We start from the raw sequence: 20,378 nt of genomic DNA on the forward strand, positions 1-20,378 counted from the left end.
ATTTTCCCTGCGGGACCAGTGCAATCCACTGAACTCAGTGAATTCTCGTGAGCTCAGCACATGCACAGTTCACTGTTGTCCCTGCAGTCCCAAAACTTTTGCCACACTGTAAAAAATGGCACCTGAAGTGCCACTACTAGAGTTCTTGATCTGCTGGCCATCAGATCTGAGGGCTCCCCAGGCCTGTCTTGGGGAACTTGTAGAATGCCACGTTGCTGCAGTTCACTGAGTCAGAAATGAGTTCACTCCCAGCTCAGTGTATGCTCAGTCCTTTCCCTTGTGTTTGCCTGCGTACGCAAAATGGCGCCCAGTTCAGATCTAAGGGGCTGACTGGGCTGTGAAATCCACCCTGTTCCTGCGCTGCTGGTCTGGGATCTGCTGCTCTGTCTCTGCTCCTGGTCAAATCAAACGAACCAGCAGGTCTGACGGTCTTTTTGGGTTCACCTGCCGGGGTCCCTGTGATGGGTGTGGAAGACAGGAAGGTGTGAAGAGTATTGTTCCATTGCAGGCAGGGCTGCAATGGAACTTCCCACTGTTTGGCAGGGCCCGGCGGATGTCTCTACAACCACCTGAATGCAGCTCTGCCTCCCTTTGCATGGACACCGAACAATCCCACTGAGAATTCTGCAATCTATTTAGGCATTGTCTGCCTCTGTGGAGTTAATGTTTACTACTGATGTGAACTTGGAAGTTCATGTTGCTGATACTGTTTCAGCCAAAGGGCCTTTTATTATTGCTGTCTCTGCCCCCATTGACCATATGCTAATCAAGGGTGTTCTGTCTCCAGGTGTAGTGGGAATCTATTCTTTCCCTCTTTCTTTGATCTTTAGGTCCCTCCTTCTGTGAAGTCCTTCCTTCCTTAACTGATTCAAGACTAAACTGTAGAGTGAGGATTGTGGTAGAAATGTGTTACTGATTGATAATGCGCCATCTCTTGAGAACCCTTTCCCAACCACGGCACCAGGAGGATAACATCCTGCCTTAGGTGAAGCAAACTGCAGAATTATCCTTAGAAACACCCACTTGACCATGACGTAAAAAGCCTGAGCCAGATTTTGACTACTTCTGTATAAATAAAGTGAACAGCTTTTTTGCATTGTCCGCAATGATCATGGAATCCTAGTGGTCCATCTTACTCTCTTTGCGCCTCATCCACGCCTCGTGAGTTCCGAACTCAGCTGGAGCAGGACTCTGGCATTCGCCTCCCAAGCTCTTAGTGAAAATCCCTTCCCACCTGGTTGCTGGTGGACTTCTGGCTGCTGGTGGAGTTCAGATTGCTGTTAGCTGAATGCTGCTGGAGTATCAGTCACTGCAACACCACACCACTGTTTTCGCTGCTTTCCTGTGTATGTCAGTCTCCAGGTACCCCTCTGCTATTGTTCTGTCCTCTCCTATTTCCTGGAATATGTCCTCTCTGCTTCATCCTGATTAAATGTTTTTCGGTCCATTTAAACGTGTCCTTACCCTATTCCACTATCTTGATCCCTCTGCTGAGCTGTTGTTATCTTTTTTAAAGATCTATTTATTTTCTGTTGGAAAGGCTTATTTGCAGAGAGAAGGAGAGATAGAAAGAAAGATCTTCTGTCCACGGGTTTACTCCCCAAATGGTCACAATGGCTGGAGCTGAGCTGATGAGAAGCCAGAAGCCAGGATCTTCTTCAGGAATTCCCACATGGGTGCAGTGTCCCAGGCACCCTATACTGCTTTCCTGGGCCACAAACAGGAAGCTGTATGGGAAGTAGAGCAGCCTTGATAAGAACTCATACCGGTATGAGATCCCAGTGCTTGAAAGGAGAATTAACCAATTGAGCTGTCACTCCAGACCTGGAGTTGTTATCCAGATACCTTTTGAAGAACCTACCTCCTAGTCCACCATAGTGACAATTACATTTTAATTTTTTTTGTGGAGACAAGCAACCAAACTGTAATGTTTGCTGTAATGAGTTGTATTAGAGGAGAGTGAACCTGAACTTAGGAAACTTTAATATGATAGTATTAGGTAACTTTAACATCCCAATTTCATCAAGTGTTTTGGTTCCTACCAACATGGTGGGAACCCCGAGGAAGCGCCTGGCTTTTGACTGACCCAGTCCTGGCTGTTGTGGCTTTTGGGGGAGTAAATCAAGTAGATGCATAATTTTCTTTCCCTATAAATTGTTAAATAAATAAATATGCTTTTAAAAATCCCCTTTAATATATATGGATTTGCACATTATTCTCAATAATACATGAAACATTCCCCAGGGTAGATCATATGACTAGTCACAAAACAAATCTCAGGAAATTAAAATAAAAAGACCCCAGTAATCATATTTAGTATCTTTTCTGACTACAATATACAAATACTAGAAATCAGTAACAACAAACACTTTGGAAATCACACTGAAATAGTTTCTGAAAAATAAATGAATTGAAGAGACAAAGGAAGAAATAAAAAAATGTCTTAAATGAAAATGAAAACACAGCATATAAAAACTATGGGATATAACAAAATCAGTAGTAAGAGGCATGTCTTTAATAATGAATTCCCGCATAAAAGAAACTCAGAAAGATCTCAAAGAAACAGCCTACTGCTGTACTTAAGGAACTGAGCAAAAAGACCACATCAAACCCCAAATAGGCAGAAGGAAAGACTAAAAAACCTGAGCACAAATAAATCACACAAAGATAGCAAAAATAATATAAAAAAAGAAACAAATAGATGATTCTCTAAGAAGAAAAATGAAATTGACACTATTATCTATACTAAGGAAATGGAAGGAGTTTCAAATTTGCAACATCAGAGAATGAAAATAGAGATATGCTTGATACCACAGAAATACAGAAGATTGTGAAAAACTAATGCAATTGCGTTGTTTATTTTTTAGAGTTATTTATTTGAAAGTCAGAGTTAATGAGAGAGAGATTTTCAGTTCCCTGGTTCACTCCCCAAATGGCTGCAATGGTTGGAGCTGTGTCAGTCTAAAGTCAGGAGCTATGAGCTTCTTCCAGGTCTCCAAGTGGGTGCAGGGACCCAAGCACTGGAACCATCTTGTACTGCTTTCTCAGGTGCATTAACAGGAGCTGGATGAGAAGTGGAACAGCTGGAACTTGAACCAATGTACATATGGGGTGTTGATGCCACAGGCAACAACCTTACCTACTATGTCACGGCACCAGCCCCATACCAATAGATTTGATAACCTAGAAGAAATGGATATATTATTGGACACATACACTTTAACTAGGTTGATACATGGAGAAGTAGAATATTTAATTGGCCAATAATGTGAAGTGAGATTGAATAAATAACAAAGTCTCCTGTGAAAGAAAGCTCAGATCTAGATGACGTCTCTATTAACTCTTATCAGACAACTGAGGAGTTACCATCAATCTTTATTTTAAAATAGAAGATAGGTGCCCGGCTAGCTCAGTCGGTAGAGCATGAGACTCTTAAAATAGAAGATAAAAGTTTTTCAAACTCACTCTGAGGAACCAATCTTGCTTTGATACAAAGTCAGACAAGGATACATGAAAAAGAAAACTGCAGGTCAATATCCTTGATTAATTTATATGTGGACATCTGCAACAAAATGTCGGAAAATCAAATCCAGAAGCTTATTGAAAAGATTATATTAGCCTGGTGCTGTGCTGTCACAGTTTGAGCTGCTGCCTGTAACACTGGTTATCATATTGGAACACTGATTCTATTCCTGCTTGCTCTTCTCCCATTCCAGGCCCCTGATAACGTGCATTGGAATGCAGTGGAAGTTGGCCCAAGTACTCGAACCTCTTTGTGGGAGAACTGTGTGAATTTCCAGGCTTCTGGCTTTAGCCTGGCACAGCCCAGACCATTATGATATTTGGGAGTGAACCAATGGGTGAAAGATCTCTTTATATCTTTCTCTGTCATTCTATCTTTCAAATAAATAAACCTTTTGGAAAATTAAGAATATTCACTGTAAAAAAGTGGGATTTATATGAGGTATAAAAAGACAATTGACTCTGCAAATCAGTAGGTCATGTAGTTGATTCAGTGGGTACAGACAAGGCATCTGGTAAAGTTATGCATTCCTTCATAATAAAAATTGAACATAGTTGTTATGGTATTAACATGCCTCAACATGGTATAGGCCATAAACATCACTTAATATCACACTGAATTTGGAAGAACTGAAGGCCTTCTTTCTTTATTTCTTTTTGCTTGTTGTTGCTGTTGTGGCAGGGTGACTTCATGACTGATGCTAACATATCCTTTAGCATGCACAGAATGTTCAGTTCTCTCTCTGATGATGATGCAGTTCCTTAGGTTCAGGGATCTCCCTTGCCCTATCTCAGTCCCTCTTCCCCCAACTCTTTTCTTCTGTATCATAACACTAGTCTAGTCCTTCAGCAACAGTCACAAGTCTGTCATTCTGCTATTCAAGCATATCATGACATTATAGGCATAGACAATGGTAGAAAGTCCAACATTCTTTTGTAAAGATGTATTTAATAGTTTCATTGGGAGTTCATCTTCTATTCAGAAGTAGAGATGCATACTGTGATATATCTTCACTCCATGGTATACTTACCTTAATTATACAGTTCATATCTTGATCTCTTCATATTATATATATATAATATATTCATATATACAATTCTTGCCTCTGTATATTATATATAGATCACATATATGATTCCTCTTTCTCTCTCTCTATATATAAATAAATAAAATTCTCTCCTTTCTCCCCTCTTTATGTGTGTGTGTTTGTCTGTATATCTGGTTAGAAAGCTTTATTTTTAAGATACACATATACACATATTGTGAGAAAACCTTATTTCTGAGATCCAAGGCATGAAAGAGGTGCCCAGTTTCACCATTTTACTGTGTTTTCTGATGCTAAGTCAATGTGCAAAAGTATGTATTATTATATATACTGATAACAAATTATCTGGAAACGAGAAAGCAGTACCATTTTCAACAGCTATAAAATTATAAATACATTTTACTGAAGGAGGTGAAATATTTTTGTAATGAAAACTGTAAACTACTGATGAAAGAAATTGAAAGGACCAAAAGGAAACAGAAAGGTAGTTTATGTGCGTGAACTGGAAGAACCAATATTAAAATATACATACTACCCTTGATCTATAGATTCAATGCAATCTCTCCCCAAATACCAATGATATTTTTCACAGAACTAGAAAATACATTATTAAAATTTGTATGGGACCACAGAAGATAGACTAGCCAAATCAGTCTTGAACACAAACAAAAAACAGTCCTCCTAAGAGACTTTTAAACAGGATTTGAGTTATACAATATTACAGGCACTAAAACCTGCCATTTAAAGAGCAAGACACTTTTTTTCTGTATTATTTGAGGCAATGCAACAAGATGGTTAAAGTCATGGATTTTAAATTCAAACAGAAGTAAGCTCAGATCCCAGCTCTTAGGCTCATTACTAAATCTCTCAATGCCACTCTTAATAATAGCCTATTTGTGATCACAGTATCTCCCCTGCCAGGTAAGAATAATGCTAATAGCTTATTTATAATGAACTTACTACAACAAAGACATGCTAGATGCTGAATAAGTATGTGTAGTTGTTAACAATAACATCACAGGGGCCAGCACAGTTGTGTGACAGAATATTCCACTTCCCCCATCCTGTGGTGCTGATATCCCGTGTGGGTGCCTGTTCAGGTCTCAGCTGCTCCACTTCCAATCCAGTTCTCTGCTTACAGCCTGGGAAAGCAGCAGAGGAGTCCTTGGAATCCTCACCCACGTGGAAAACCTGGAAGAACATCCTTGGTCCCACTTTTCGATAAGCTCAGCTCTGGCCATTGTGGCCATTTTAGTCAACTAAAATGGAAGACTTTATATGGTCTGTTTATTTCAAGATTGTAGTTGTAATGGTATTGATCATATCAGTTATGATGGTTACTTTGCACTCTGAGCAATATATTTATTGCATAAGAAATAGTTTATTAGATATTTTACTCTTTGAGTTAGATTTTATCAGAAAATATAAAAATAAAAGGAACTGTCCTGTCTTTCACTCTTTTTTAAAAATAGTACATAACATTCATTTCATTGGAATTCAAATTTTTGAAAAGCAGAAAATCTAATTATGTGCTTTAATTATTTTTCTCTATTCAAAACATCAAATGATTTCTTTACAATCCTTCCCTAGAAGTTACATTGATTCAGTGTTTGGTATCAGGTTTATCTTACTCGCTTTAGTCTTCTAAATCACATGACAATATTTGAAACCTGTTGGTTGCTTCTTTTTTGTATCAAATAATAAAGGCATAAAATACATTTGAAGTTGTTCATATATATATAAATTACACATTTCTTAACAATTACTAGTATTAAAGTAAAATATATCACATGACTCTTACAGTTTATCAGAATTATTGGTATATGTTTATGTTGGCAGAAAATAACTTTGTCTATTTGCTGCATAACATTGCAGACAAGAACAGTATAAAAATAAAGGCTCTTGCCTAAATTGATTCTATCATAATTTGTTCTAGCATGCTCAGCAAGAACTCATCTACCAGGTAGACAACTACATTTAAATGCTTTACTTGTTGACCCACTCTGAACTTCCTTATGAACAATGTCTTTTAGTTATTCAAAGTTGAGAATACCTATTGATTAAGAGGCATCTCAATTTTATCAGGCTCCCTGCCCCACCAGATTACATTGTTATTACTCAGCTCTAGTAGGGCAAGCTACTTCTCCTGGAAGTCTTCTCACTTCTATCGAGGTGAATCTTCTGATAGAGAAAGGAATCTGAGGGTATGCTTGAGAGTCATGTTACCAACATCCTGTTAATATTCTGAGTAAGTGCAATAAAAGGCCAAATCCTTGAGAGAATTTCCTTTAGTGGACATCCAAAAATCTCTGAGTTCAAGGATGGTTTACGCTTTTGTGGCTGGTTGATAGCAGTCTGGTGTAAGGTCTTATATGTTTAAATTCCAGAAAAAGTGTGCTGGCCCTTTATGTGGTCCAAAGCAGCCTGGAAAGAAATAGAAGGACCTTGAAAATCCAGTCTCTAACAGAGGGTGGTGAAATGATCCAACTTATGTTTCATTCTTAAAAATAATATGTAAAATGAACAAATTTCACATATTTCACAATACAAACTTAGTAGTATAGTGGTATTTCCTACCCTCCATTTCTTCCTGCCTTTTTCTTTCCTTATTTTTCTGTCCTATTCTTTACAACAGCATACTCTCATTTTCATTTCACAATAACAAACTTAACACTGCATTTGATAAAGATACCAACACATAGCAAATAGAAGATAAACAAACACCCCCAACCCCAATATCCCTTAGGAGTATAGATAAAGGCTATAAACAATAGCCAGATTGTCTGTATCATTCACATAGATGACACTTTTTAGGTCCACTTTGTATTATTTATCACTAATTAGGAAAATATGATATTTGTCTTTTTTGGGACTGACTGATTTAAAAAATTTTTTTTAAAGATTTCTTTTATTTTCATTAGAAAGTTAGATATACGGAGAGGAAGAGAGACAGAAAGGAAGATCTTCCATCTGCTGATTCATTCCCCAAGCAGCTATAACAGCTGGAGCTGAAATAATCTGAACCCAGGAGCCTCTTCCAGGTCTCCCATGTGGGTGCAGGGCCCCAAGAGTTTGGACCATCCTTGACTAGTTTCCCAGGCCACAAGCAGGGAGCTGGAAAGGAAGCGGGGCTGCCAGGAGTAGAACCAGCGGATATGGGATCCCATGTGTATGCAAATCAAGGGCTTTAGGTGCTAGGCTACCATGCTGGGCCCTGAGTTATTCCACTAAGCATGATAGGTTTCAATTGCATCCATTTAGCTGCTCAAGATACAGTTTTATTCTGTTTTATGGTTGAGTAGTATTGCATATTGTAGAAATGCCGCATTTTGTTTATCTGTTCACCAATTTAAGGTCATTCCATATTTTAGCTATTCTGAATTGAACCTCTATCACTGTGGAGATACGGATAACTCTCATATGTTGATTTCATTTTGCTTGGATAAATTTCAAATAGCAGAGTGACTGCTCTATTTTCAGATTCCTGAGAAATTTTTATGTTGTCTTCCATAAAGGTTGCACTAATTTATATTCCCACCAACAGTGGATTAAGGTTCCTTTTCCCAAACATCCTTGCTGGCATTTCTTGTTTTTAAATTTTTGGATGTTAGCAATTTTATTGGGGTGAGGCAAATGGTTTGATAAATCCAAGCTTTTTTTTCATGTCTGTTGGCCATTTGAATTTCATCCTTTGAAATATGCCTGTTCATGTCATTTATCTATTTCTTAACTGGATTGTTTTGTTGTTGTGTTTCTTGAGCTCTTTATAGATCTGGGATACTAATTCTATCAGTTGCAAAATTTATTAAGTATTTTCTTCTATTCTGTTGGTTGCCTCTTCACTTTGTTGATGGTTTTCCTAGACCCAATTTGCTTATGTATATATATTTTTTTGGCTTGATTTTTGATCATGAAAGAATATTGTATTTTATCAAATGCTTTCTCTAAATCTCTTGAGATAATCATGTTTTTTTTCTTCAAACTATTAATTTAATATATCATATTTATTGACTTGGGTATGTTGAACCGTTCCTGTGTGTCAGGAATAAATCTTACTTGATCTGAGTGAATGATCTTTCTGATGTGTTGTTGGATTTGACTAGCTAGTATTTTATTGAGGATTTTTGCATCTATATTTATTAGGAGTATTGGTCTGTGGTTCTCTTTCTTTGTTGTATATTTTTGGTGATACTGGTTTTTTTTTAAAGATTTATTATTTTATTATTTTTTTTTATTGGAAAGGCAGATATACAGACAGGAGAGACAGAGAGGAAGATCTTCCGTCCGATGATTCACTCCCCAAGTGAGCGCAACGGCCGATGCTATGCCGATCAGAAGCCAGGAGCCTCTTCCGGGTCTCCCACGCGGGTGCAGGGTCCCAAAGCCTTGGGCCGTCCTCGACTGCCTTCCTGGGCCACAAGCAGGGAACTGGATGGGAAGCGGGGCTGCTGGGATAGAACCGGCGCCCATATGGGATCCTGGGAGTGCAAGGCGAGGACCTTAACCATTTGCGCCACCGTGCCAGGCCTGATGCTGGTTTTATAGAAGGATTTTTTGGGGGATTTCCTCCCTTTAAATAATTTTGAGTAGGTTGACAAGCATTGAATTAGTTCTTGAAAAGTTTGGTAGAATCAGCAGTGAAGCCATCCAAACCTAAGCTCTTTCTGGGGCAGGTGTATAAATAATTATCTGTCTTAGTTATATGTCTATTTAGGCATTCTAGATCATCATGACTCAATTTAGGTAGATTGTATGTATCTAAAAAGTTATCCATTTCTTTTAGATTTTCAAATTTGTTGGCATATAACTGTTTTTAGTAATTCCTGTTTACTCTTTGTATATCGGTTGTGCCCATTGTTAAATTTTTCCTTTTCATCACCAACTTTACTGGTTTACATTTACTCCCTTTAAAATTTTTTTGTTTAGTTGAGCCTAAAACTAAAAGTTTGGTTGCTTGGTGATATTCCATAAATCTTGAAGGCTGTTTGTGTTTTTCTAGTATTTCATCTTTTTTTGTCAAACTGAGATGTTTTCAAGGTTTTGTCGTTTATCTTGGGTATTATTCTACTTTTCCAAACCTGCTGTTGAGGCTTTCCACTGTATTTTATGTTTGGCATGTTGAGTTCTTCATTTCTTGTATTCCTGTTTGGTTTCTTTTCAGAGTCTCGGACTGCAGATTTTTTCACTTATGTCTTGTATGCATTTATTTTGATAATTTGTTTATGTATGCTTTAGAGTAATCGTGTCTTCATTCATTTTCAGGCATTTCATCATTTTTTTCATCTTAACTTCATAATTTTGAGAAATTGTTGTTTGTTCCTTTTGAGGAGTCTTTGTTTTTATTTCTTGTATTCTGCATTGATTTTTAGGCAATTCTTGGAGCACTTGTTTTTCTGCTTTGATGGTTTTTAATCTTTAGACTATGCATATGTGGCTTGGTGGTGTGCCTGTTCCTTAGTGGGTATCTGGAGATGAATGTTGTATGTGGGCAGCACACTCTGGTCAGTGCTCAGGTGTGGGTTGGGAGTCCAGGATGACACTCAGTTGGGCTTGGTTGATCTCTTTTGTCTGTACCAGGTAGTGATAATGATTGCTAGTGGAATCACAGCCTCACTTTCTCTCAAGGTGACCAATGCCCTGGGGCTAGCACTCATTGGCTACAACCACTGCCCACACCACACAAGTACCACAGAAGATCTGCACAGTTCTTTGTGCACTCAGAGACTCAGCTACATGCCACCTATTTTTGTGGAGTCACAGAATTTCTACAGTCTTTATGAGCAAGACTTCCATAGTCACAGGGTCCTAAAGCTCCTCTCAGCCTTAAGAGTCTGCCCTGTCCATAGAAGACAGAAGCCTTTCCAGCGCCCACTATCTCAGAGTATTCCATCTTAGTGTCCTGCAGTGCCACACCTCCCTTTGGGGCTTGTAGAAGGGTAAGGGTGTGTGCTTGCCTTACCATCCCACAAGTGTGTGTTGCCTCTTTCAAACCACTAGCCCTGAGCAAATCAATGGAGAGCATGGCTTTATCTTTTTTAACAGAACTGCTTAATTGTGTGCTTTTGCACAGATACAGGCACACAGATACAGGCTCCACAGCTTATCTCACTCCAGGGGTTGTTCCCAGCAGGTCTGTTCCAAATGGCAAATTCTACCTGGTAGATTGGGCATTTTGTGGGAGAATGGCACAAACCACTTTGCTTCTCCTTGCAAGGTGACCGATCACAACCCTTCCCTGGCTGTGGCTCCAGTCTGAACCCGGTGTCAGTGTGGTCAGAGTGATTTTACCACAGGCAGTGCCAACAGTGACTGATCCATCCCTCCCTCTTTCCCTAGATCTGCTGTTTCCCACAATCCCCAGATAGGTGTCTCTTTCCTGAGATGTCCAGGGTGGCTGATTGCAAGTGGCGCTTCCAAGTTTTGTCTTCTGGTTGCTTGGGGCTTTCCCTATTCTCCCCTGCTTCTTTGCTAAAAATCTCTCATCAGTCAGACTTCTGGAAATACAGTCTTTTCTTCATTCTTTGCACATTGCAGAGCAGCCCTAGCTGGTTTGGTTATCCCTATTCAGCAATCTTGGATCTCTCACCTTTTTCATTCTTTATAGTATGTTTTACTACAGATTTTGTGACTTTTTCTGATGAAGTATCATATAGAGTTCTCTGGTAGACATTCTATAATAAACTACTGTTAGTAGTTTTTGGTAATGTAAATAATTTTACATAATAGTGTGTTTTGAATTTTAAAATTATTCAATATTGTCATTATACTATTAAACTTATGAGTTTCTGTATAGAAGTGACATCTAGAAAAGGCACTGGATGTGACTTTGAAAGTTCCTGCATTTGGGGACTGACTACGCTGTGTGAACTTAAGTTACTTAAAATTTGTAGACCTCATTTTTCGAATAAATTAAACAGAGTAATAACAATGCTATTTATAATTTACTTTTAAAATCAGGTAAGTGGCTACTAAAGGCATGTAGCAAGGGTCTTCAAAATGTTTATGGAAAATGTGTGATGTGAAAAGACTGTTTATGAATTAAAAATTTGTCTTGCACCAAAAGCTTTCTTTTTTTTAAAAAAAAATTAATTACATTGCATTATGTGACACAGTTTCATAGGCTCTGGGATTCCCCCATTCCCTCCCTGTACCCTCCCCCCATAGTGGATTTCTCCACCTTTTTGCAATATTGTAGTTCAGATTCAGTCAAGATTCTTTCAATGCAAGCATATACCAAGCGTAGAGTCCAGCATCTCATTGTTCAGATAAATTCAATGGTTTCTTGGGGAGACCATCTCTGATCTGAAGGTAGAGCTGTCAGAATATCTTCTTGATCAATTAAAAAACCCGACATAACATCAACAACAATTTACAACATTATGGAAATAATTGACATGGTATTGAGTAACCAATATGTTAAAAAATGCAAGTTCTTGGGCCCGGTGTCGTGGCCTAGTGGCTAAAGTCCTCACCTTGAACACGCTGGGATCCTATATGGGCGCCGGTTCTAATCCCGGCAGCTCCACTTCTCATCCAGCTCCCTGCTTGTGGCCTGGGAAGGCAGTTGAGGACGGCCCAAAGCTTTGGGACCCTGTACCCGTGTGGGAGACCCGGAAGAGGTTCCTGGATCCTGGCTTCGGACTGGCATAGCATCGGCCGTTGCGCTCACTTGGGGAGTGAATCATCAGACGGAAGATCTTCCTCTCTGTCTCTCCTCTTCTCTGTGTGTCTGACTTTGTGATAAAAAATAAATAAATCTTTAAAAAAAACCCAAAAATGCAAGTTCTTAACCACATCCTGTGACTACTTCATTGACATTTCAATTTTAGTTTATATGCAACCGGCTTCTATATACCTTTAAATGGCAATAGGGTACTATTCAGCTGTCTTGTGTCTATTTCAAAAGCTTTCTTTTACTTGCATGTTTCCATGAACCTTTAAAAGTTTGTTCATATATGCATATATGCATAGTACATTGGTCTCACATAAAATATCAAGAATAGTCAGCGTAGTACAATTATGCTCTGCCAATAAAGATGTTAGAGACAAAGATACTTTTAAATTTAATGTCCTTAATGAGTAAACTTTTCCTTCTTACTTTTTCACTTATGACCACTTACTGGTTATTGTTACTCTGGACCTTATGTCAATGCTTCAGGCATAAAGAATAGGAAGGACTGCCAGGGAAAAACTGATTTTTTCCTTGTGAGGCTCTGTCTTTTAATATGACTAGGGAAATTCTTTTTTGGATTATCTGCCTGCAGTTCATTGGTTAGAGCCATGTTTCATGACCATTCTTTTCTTTAATGAAAGTTTGGAATTTATGTAGTGTACATTTTTACTCTCTGTTATAGGAGAAGGCAAGAGAGAATAGATTATGTTTAGGATTTGGGTCAACCAGCCTGCAATGTTTGCTACATACTTTCTGTAAGGATTGTTGGGAAGATTCAGAGACAATGTAGTTAAACAGTTTTTTTTTTTTTTTTAAGATTTACTTATTTTTTATTTGAAAGGCAGAGTTACACAGACAGAGAAGTAGAGGCAGAGAGAAGAATCTTTGGTCCACTGATTCACTCACTCCCCAGATGGGTGCAGTAGCTGGAGCTGGGTAGGTCTGAAGCCTGGAACTTGGAGGTTCTCCTGGGTCTCCCGCGTGGGTCCTAGGAGCCAAGAATTTGTGCTCTTCTCTGCTGCTTTCACAGGCCATTAGTAGGGAGCTGGTTTGGAAGTGGAGCCACTGGGACCTGAACAACTCCCATTATGGGATGCTGGAGCTGCAGACAGAGGCTTAGCCTGATATGCAACAGCATTGGCCCCAACATTTAAACATTTTGTGGATTATAATTTAAATTAAAAACCTGTTTATTTTTCTTCTTGCTTTCTATTGGATGTTTTAAAAATTAGACTGTATTCTTGAATTAACTTATTCTAATTTTGTATATAAAGTATAGATAATCTAGTCAAGAAGCTACTTATGTTAGGTGAGTTCATTTTGTTTATAATATTCTAGAAATTATTATTATTAGCATGTTAGGCATCAATACTGCAGTATTCCCAACCAGCTCTCCAGTTTTCTTCTAAGAATTAGAACTATTTCTACATCTTGCTGATCTTTGTACATCATCTATCCTAATCATCATTGCTAGGAGTATTCATATTTAGGCTTTCTTTTTTAGAGATCTAAAAGAAAAGAATAGCTTTCCAGAACAATATTCACCACACATGTCATATTCTCCATTTTCTCATAGGTATTGTTAAATATTTTTTAGAAAAGCCTATTTTTTCTTATAGGCACCATTAACATGGGCATAATTTTTTCCCTTTTAAGAAAAAAAATGAGAGAGGAGTTATTTTTTAGCTCTTTTTACTAAAATTATTCCTATGAGGATCTGTTAAATTGTAAGTCAGTTTATAAAAGTGAGCAAATAACCTCCAGGCCTGATGGTTTGTGGAGTGATCTCTTACATTTGGGAAGTGTTCTGTAGAATGTTTCTTTTTTAAGGAGCACTGTTTTCTGGAGAGTACATCTGCTTTGAGTGACAGCCATACTGAAATATAAAAAGCAATCTATCGGGCCCGGCACGATGGCGCAGTGGTTAAGGTCCTCGCCTTGCACGCCCAGAATCCCATATGGGTGCCGGTTCTAATCCTGGCAGCCCTGCTTCCCATCCAGCTCCCTGCCTGTGGCCTGGGAAAGCAGTCGAGGACGGCCCAAAGTTTTGGGACCCTGCACCCGTGTGGGAGACCCGGAAGAGGCTCCTGGTTCTCGGATTGGCTCAGCTGCAGCCATTGTGGCCGCCTGGGGAGTGAATCATTGGACGGAAGATTTTCCTCTTGGTCTCCGCCTCTCTGTATATCCGCCTTTCCAATAAAAATGAAAAAATAAATCCTAAAAAAAGAAAGCAATCTATCAATAGTGGGGAAAATGTTAGCAGAGGAGGCAGAGCTGCAAAGTGACTCTAGACCTCCTGTTGCTCTCTCTCATCAATGTCCTGTAAAATATTTTTGATTTGAAAAGAGTGTACCCTGACTCATCTTTAAGCCAACAGGAAGACCCTGAGCAGCTAATGTACTGAATGACAGCCCTAACTTGAACTGAGTAACTTGGCTGGGTGTTGAATTTGAAAATAGGCTCACTGTTCAAGAATATGTGTGCTGGAACAATCACATGAAGTAGGAGAAATGACCTTCAAATCACTAGTATTCAAAATTGTATGTATTTTTTTCCTTGTGGGTAATAATAAAGATGGAAAAGTTAAAGCAATTTTTCAGGAGGTAAATAATTCCTGGAAGCTCCCTGAAAAGGGGAAGAGAGGAATGAGAATGAAGTAAGAGAGCTAAGAAATAAAGGCATCTCTGAAGAATTTGGGGATTTGCAGAGGAACTTGTGGGATGTTATGGAGTTCTGAGACCATCAGGTTTCTTCTGCATTTTTTTTCAGTCTGATGAAAATGATGGTAGTTTGTAAATGTTGTCATTTGTGAGGGAATTAGACTTTGATGTGTGTGTGCTTTTTGTTTAAGCTTTAGCTTTTGCTACCTGTCTTCTTTCTTTCTTTTTGCAGACATTGTTCGAAGTGATGTTGCCTTGGATAAACAAAAAGGTTGCAAGATTGCACAACATCCTGATGTTATGCTGGAACTCCAAAGAGAGAAGGCAGCTCAGATGCATTTGATTCTTTTAAAGGAGCAATTCTCCAATACTTACAGTAATCTTGTATTAACAGGTAAGACTGCTGGAGTCAGCTGAAATCTTACAGCATCTGTTAATCTCCATAAGTTAGCTACTTGATGCTTGGGGAGCACTAAAGTGGAATCCAGATGGCCCCGTATCTGCCTATGTCCACCTACTGTGTCATTTTTCAAATTGTGACAATTCTTGTCTTTCCATAACAAGTATTTCTTTTAGTTAAAAAATTTTGTCTTGACCTTGTGGACAGTTGAGTATGGGTTTTCTCAAAAGACAGAACCAATGAAATTTAATGAAGTTTTATAAAAATATGGCTTTCTAGTTGTGTGCCAGTAGATTTAAGAGAATTACTAAATTTGGTGTTTTTTAAAATGCAGCAATTTTTCTCTTTCTGTGCATGTCCTTTCTGTGAACCCAATGAATATAAAGATGAAATGTAAAAGATAATGATTCTTAGAGCTGCTGAGAATGTCCTATTCCTGATGGAATTTGAAAATATCTGGTAAATTTGGTTTTCTTTGTAATTACATCTTTGGTTCTAGGAGGAGAAAAGTATGTTAGAGCTGCAAGGAGAAACAACTTTTTGCAGGGCTCCCTGCAAACGTGGCTGGTAAAGAGCATGCGAGTTGCCTATCTTTGAACAAAAATGTAGTAGCATACTCTAATGTGAGAATCATAAGAATTTTAGATGAATTAAGAATAGCCTCAATTACTTACATTTTCTTGAGAGTCTGTCATACCTGCTGTGTTATGTTGTTTCATATGATCTTTAACAAGTCAAAAGTTTGCTTTCCCCTTTTTATAAATATTAAAAAATAATAGAACATCTTACAAGCTGTGAATATCTCACACTTATTTTTCTAATTCAAAGTAAAGAAAAATTAATCTTTTTGTAGGATTCCTGGCATTTTACCAGGAATCAGAGAGTGGCAACCAAATTGTTTTGCTTTTAAAAAAGTGTAAGACTCTGAAATTTTCATCTTGTACCAGGTAGAAAATCCAACATCGTGAGATGAAAGCCAGATTTAAATATGGCTTTGGAGAGCAGGGACGAGGATTATGGATTTCTTAAGTATAGACTCGGTGATTTGCTCTTTGATAGCTCATTAAATGAAGGAAGTCTTCAAAGTGATTTGCAGTCAGTGCATGTGTATTCCCCTAAATTGGTTAACTGAATTAAATTTAGATGTTTGGAAAGACTGTAAGGCTTGCTTCAACTTTCTCCAGCCTACCTGATATTTGAAATGTATGTATATTTAGTATTTTCTAAAGCAATGATCAGACATGAAATATTTTAATGTAATCCTGTTCTAATATTTTTAGGCCATATTGGAGAGGTCACACCCTATGTTCTTTGATGTGCTATAGAAAAGACTTAGAGTAATTCTAACCCTAAACTGTGGATCCAGAATATGGCTTGAAGGCATATTATCCTTGAAAACACAAGTGTTCTATTGAGTTCAATGGAATTTTTCTAATTCTCAGTAACATAATCCCTTTGGATGTTTATTCACAGTTCAAACTGTTGGAATCAACATTGTCAACTTTTACCCTGACAACTTGCTTACTTTCCACTAAACAAACGTACCCTACAGAAGAGCCCTTTTTCCTGCTCTCACTTCTCCCAAGCTTCAAAGGGTCCTCAGGCATTTTCCACATTTTTCACCCAAAGCTTTTGCAGAGGTGGGACCTTGAAGTAGACAGGGCATTCAGTGCACCCCAGTTTGTTTACATGAAAGTTCAGAAGGTTTTGGTTCCAGGTGTAGGGAAGAGATGGAGTCCTTTTGGTTTAGCACCAATGGTAAAACTATTTTAATGTCCTTTACTAAGTCTTTGATTTTACCCAGTGTGGTTTTCTAATTGTTATGAAGTTTAATCCTTGATTTCTTATATAAATCCTGAGAACATGGTCTCCAGACAGCTAAACATAATATTTAAACATAACTAAACTAACTTTTGTAAATATTTCCCTTTTCAGTGATGAATGTATATTGGTAAGGAGAGCGAGGTTGAAGGGGCAGGGACCTCTCAAATGAAGTGACTTTCTTTACCAACACATGCAAAACACCTCTAGAATTCTTGTTTGGTGATATCCACTTATTTTGTGTAATCCTGAATAATGTTTGCAATATCTGCAATGAAAATATTTGTGTGAGAATAGAATGAGGAAAGTTGCCTCTAAATTCTCAGAGATCACTGTTTTCACATCTTGCTCCTATCACTATTCATTGATAGAATTTCATAAGTGTGGTTATCAGAGTGTAGTAATTGTTCCTGATCAGTTAGTGGTATGATATAAAAATGGTAAAACTGAGATTCTAGGTGTGGTAAGCATTTCATGAAATATCAAGCAATTAAAAATCATGTTAAAAATAATAGCAACAAATCCTCATTCATAGGTGTTCTGCTTTTATCTGATGTAATGGTTAACTGTTGAGTTGAGAGACACACCTTTACTTTCTATGTTTCAGCTAATGATCCTTTTTAAGCAGAAACCCCTTAAATAGTGGTCATTAATTGTCTACATTTGATCTTAGCAAAAGGACCAAGAAGCAGTTCATTAATAGTCTAATTTCAAAGGTGTAGTATCCATTTTATAAGGAAACCCCTCTAGTGATAGCCCAGTTAACAGAAACTAATATAAACTAATAAACCTTAATGCATTAATTTTATTGGATTTTTAGACAAGTGGATTTTTTTTCATGTTTTTATGCATACTTTTAAACATTGGTTAAAGTTTTCTGGTGAATGACTTATATGGTATTGGAAGTAATATTTTCCTCACTCAGCCTAAAAGATTTATGAAGTAAACTATAAAGTTATGGGAATGTGTGTAGTAATTCCGGTAGGACATCAGCGGTGGAAGATAGGTGAACCAAGTAGTGAACGTTTACACCAAGTTTGTATGTCCTACTCTTGAGTCTGTGAAAGTTGTCACTGTGCATGTCACTCAAAGATTGGTAAGTAAGAGGGAGAATTGAGTGGGAGATTTCAAGGAAAAAAACGGTATCAGTTATTTTTTTGTGCTTCTGTATATTCAGTTTTATAAATTTGTTGAAATGAAAGTCCTTTTTTACAGAATAATATAAATGCTTGCTAAATCAGTTTTATAGAGTAAGCTTCAATTATTTGTTGCTTGTCACCTGCCCGCTCTCAGTTTTGAGGTGAAAATTGAATTTTTGTTGCGAATCCCTGGGAATCAGATGGGAAATGTGAAAGTTACGTCAGTTATTTCCTTAGGAGGAAATAAATATCTTAGGACTTTATTTGGAATCTAAACTCCCAGAGGACAGAGACTATCATATCTGTTTAGCATTATTAGTACTATGAAGTCATCTGGCTAAATGTCCTCTTGACTGTCCTCCTGTTGGCTTAAAACCTACCCGTTATAAATGGGTGGCAGAATTCAATATGCTCTATTGGGGTTCCCACCGTGGGTATTACATCTTTTCCTTGGTCATTTGTGATTTCTATGCGCAACTCTACTGTGTTACTGCAGCAAGTGAACTTAGCAGAAACAGCATGTACTTCTCTGTTGTGGCTCATTCTGCTATTTCCAATTGAGAAGAAGTTCTCAACTCTGTGGCACATAGACCTGTTCTTTCTTTCTTTCTTTTTTTTTTTTTTAAGTTTTATAAAATTTTATTTTGACATTCTTTACATAGTTGATTAGGGTAAGAAGGTTCAAGGGCTACATGAAAGTGGATAATACTAGTATGTTTTCCATATTGTTACCTTCATGTTTAAAAGGGGTTATTTAAGGGAGAAGGCCCACCCATTTTCCCACCCTCCCCAGGTCCCGGATGTAGGGCATGCTCTGAGGTTCTTGCTCAAGTGGTTTTGATATTGCAACAGTTATGAATCGTTGTCAATCTTGCCACTCCAAGCACTATGAGGGCTTTGAAAAATCCACTGATTGACATAGTCCATCATAGCTGAGATGGTTGGTTGACCCGTTCTGTCTTCTCTCTTTTCTTCGTTAGGGTTTTGAGTCCAGCATTTAGATTAGGAAGATCTCCAAAGAAACTTCTTGTATGTGCTAACAAGTACAGGGCCCGGCACCATCCATCGCTCCAATCAGCTGGTGGTTGCAGTTGCTGGGTTGGTTCTGTTTTCACTCCCGACTTCCACTGGAACCAATGGGTGTTGCAGTCCAGCCTAGTTCTGCCCAGCACATACTTGGCCCTCACATAAACCAGCGGGAGCTGCAGCCTAGGTTGGAGCGACCCACAATAACCCCCACCAGGCCCACCCCCTACCCTGGTTTGCCAGTAAGTGTAGCAGTAATCCAGTCTGTCCCACACCCCATTCCACCCCAGCCGCTATCTTAGTTATCTTAGTTTTATGTCCTGTGGAAGTGGTAACCCAAGAGGGATGAGCCCACTATTTCCCTCCCAGGCCTCTCCCACTCCCAGATTCCAGTTGATGCTGCGTCTAAGCCCAAACAACCCTCGCCCACTTTAATTTTCTTTGCACCAGTAGGAATAATCCACCCAGCCCGGCTTTTCCCTGATCTGGTCCGCACGAAGCCCACAGGTGTGGTAGCTCTGCCTAGTCTGGTCTGCCCCCATCCCAGCCCATGCTCTCCTGCGGAAGTAGCTGTCCTGCAAAGGAACCCTCCCTTATTCCCCTGCCGGCTCTGCCCACTTCCTTTCTTGTTCTCAGGCTGGTAGGGCGCTGCGGTCCCTTCCGGTACAGGCAACCTCACCTCGGCATTCCATAATGTGCACTAGTCTTTGTTGCGACCAACCCTAGGTCGACCCACACTGGTGCCTGGATTTGCCAGTGGATGACGTGGACAGATTCAGCCTGGTCCTGCCCCCACGTCAGCCAATTGTATGCCAGTGGGTAGCTTTCCATGGCCTTTTCTGGGCTGTTTCCTATCATGTTTCTTGCGTTTACCTGCCGGGTCTGTGTCCTGCCAGAGGAGTTGCCCAGGCTCCTCCATCAGAACCTCTCCCAATGCCAGGTTTCACGCTTACCAGTGGGTCCATGAGCCAACCTTACTCAGTCCACCTCCTGTAATAACAGGAACTGTGGCTTTTCCTGACTGGCCTTCCACCCAATCTGGTTCTTGCTGTTGGATGTTCCAGCCCAGCCATGGTTTGTCTATACCCACAT

General features: G+C 38.9%; 1 protein-coding gene across 3 annotated transcripts in view; it reads left to right on the forward strand.

Moving 5' to 3' along the window:
- The window catches only part of HPSE2 (heparanase 2 (inactive)), a 474,845-nt gene that overhangs the window by 25,496 nt on the left and 428,971 nt on the right, over positions 1 to 20,378 (forward strand). For 2 of the 3 annotated variants that reach the window (XM_040992335.1, XM_040992336.1), the window contains exon 3: positions 15,133 to 15,294. The exons of the other annotated variant lie outside the window; for it this stretch is intronic. In XM_040992335.1, coding sequence (XP_040848269.1) covers positions 15,133 to 15,294 — 162 coding nt within the window. The remainder of the gene's footprint in view (positions 1 to 15,132; positions 15,295 to 20,378) is intronic. 3 annotated transcript variants of the gene reach the window in all.

Source organism: Ochotona curzoniae, unplaced genomic scaffold (assembly GCF_017591425.1).
Source record: "Ochotona curzoniae isolate NIBS_2020 unplaced genomic scaffold, NIBS_Ocur_1.0 contig_66, whole genome shotgun sequence".
In the NCBI taxonomy this organism is placed as follows: domain Eukaryota; kingdom Metazoa; phylum Chordata; class Mammalia; order Lagomorpha; family Ochotonidae; genus Ochotona; species Ochotona curzoniae.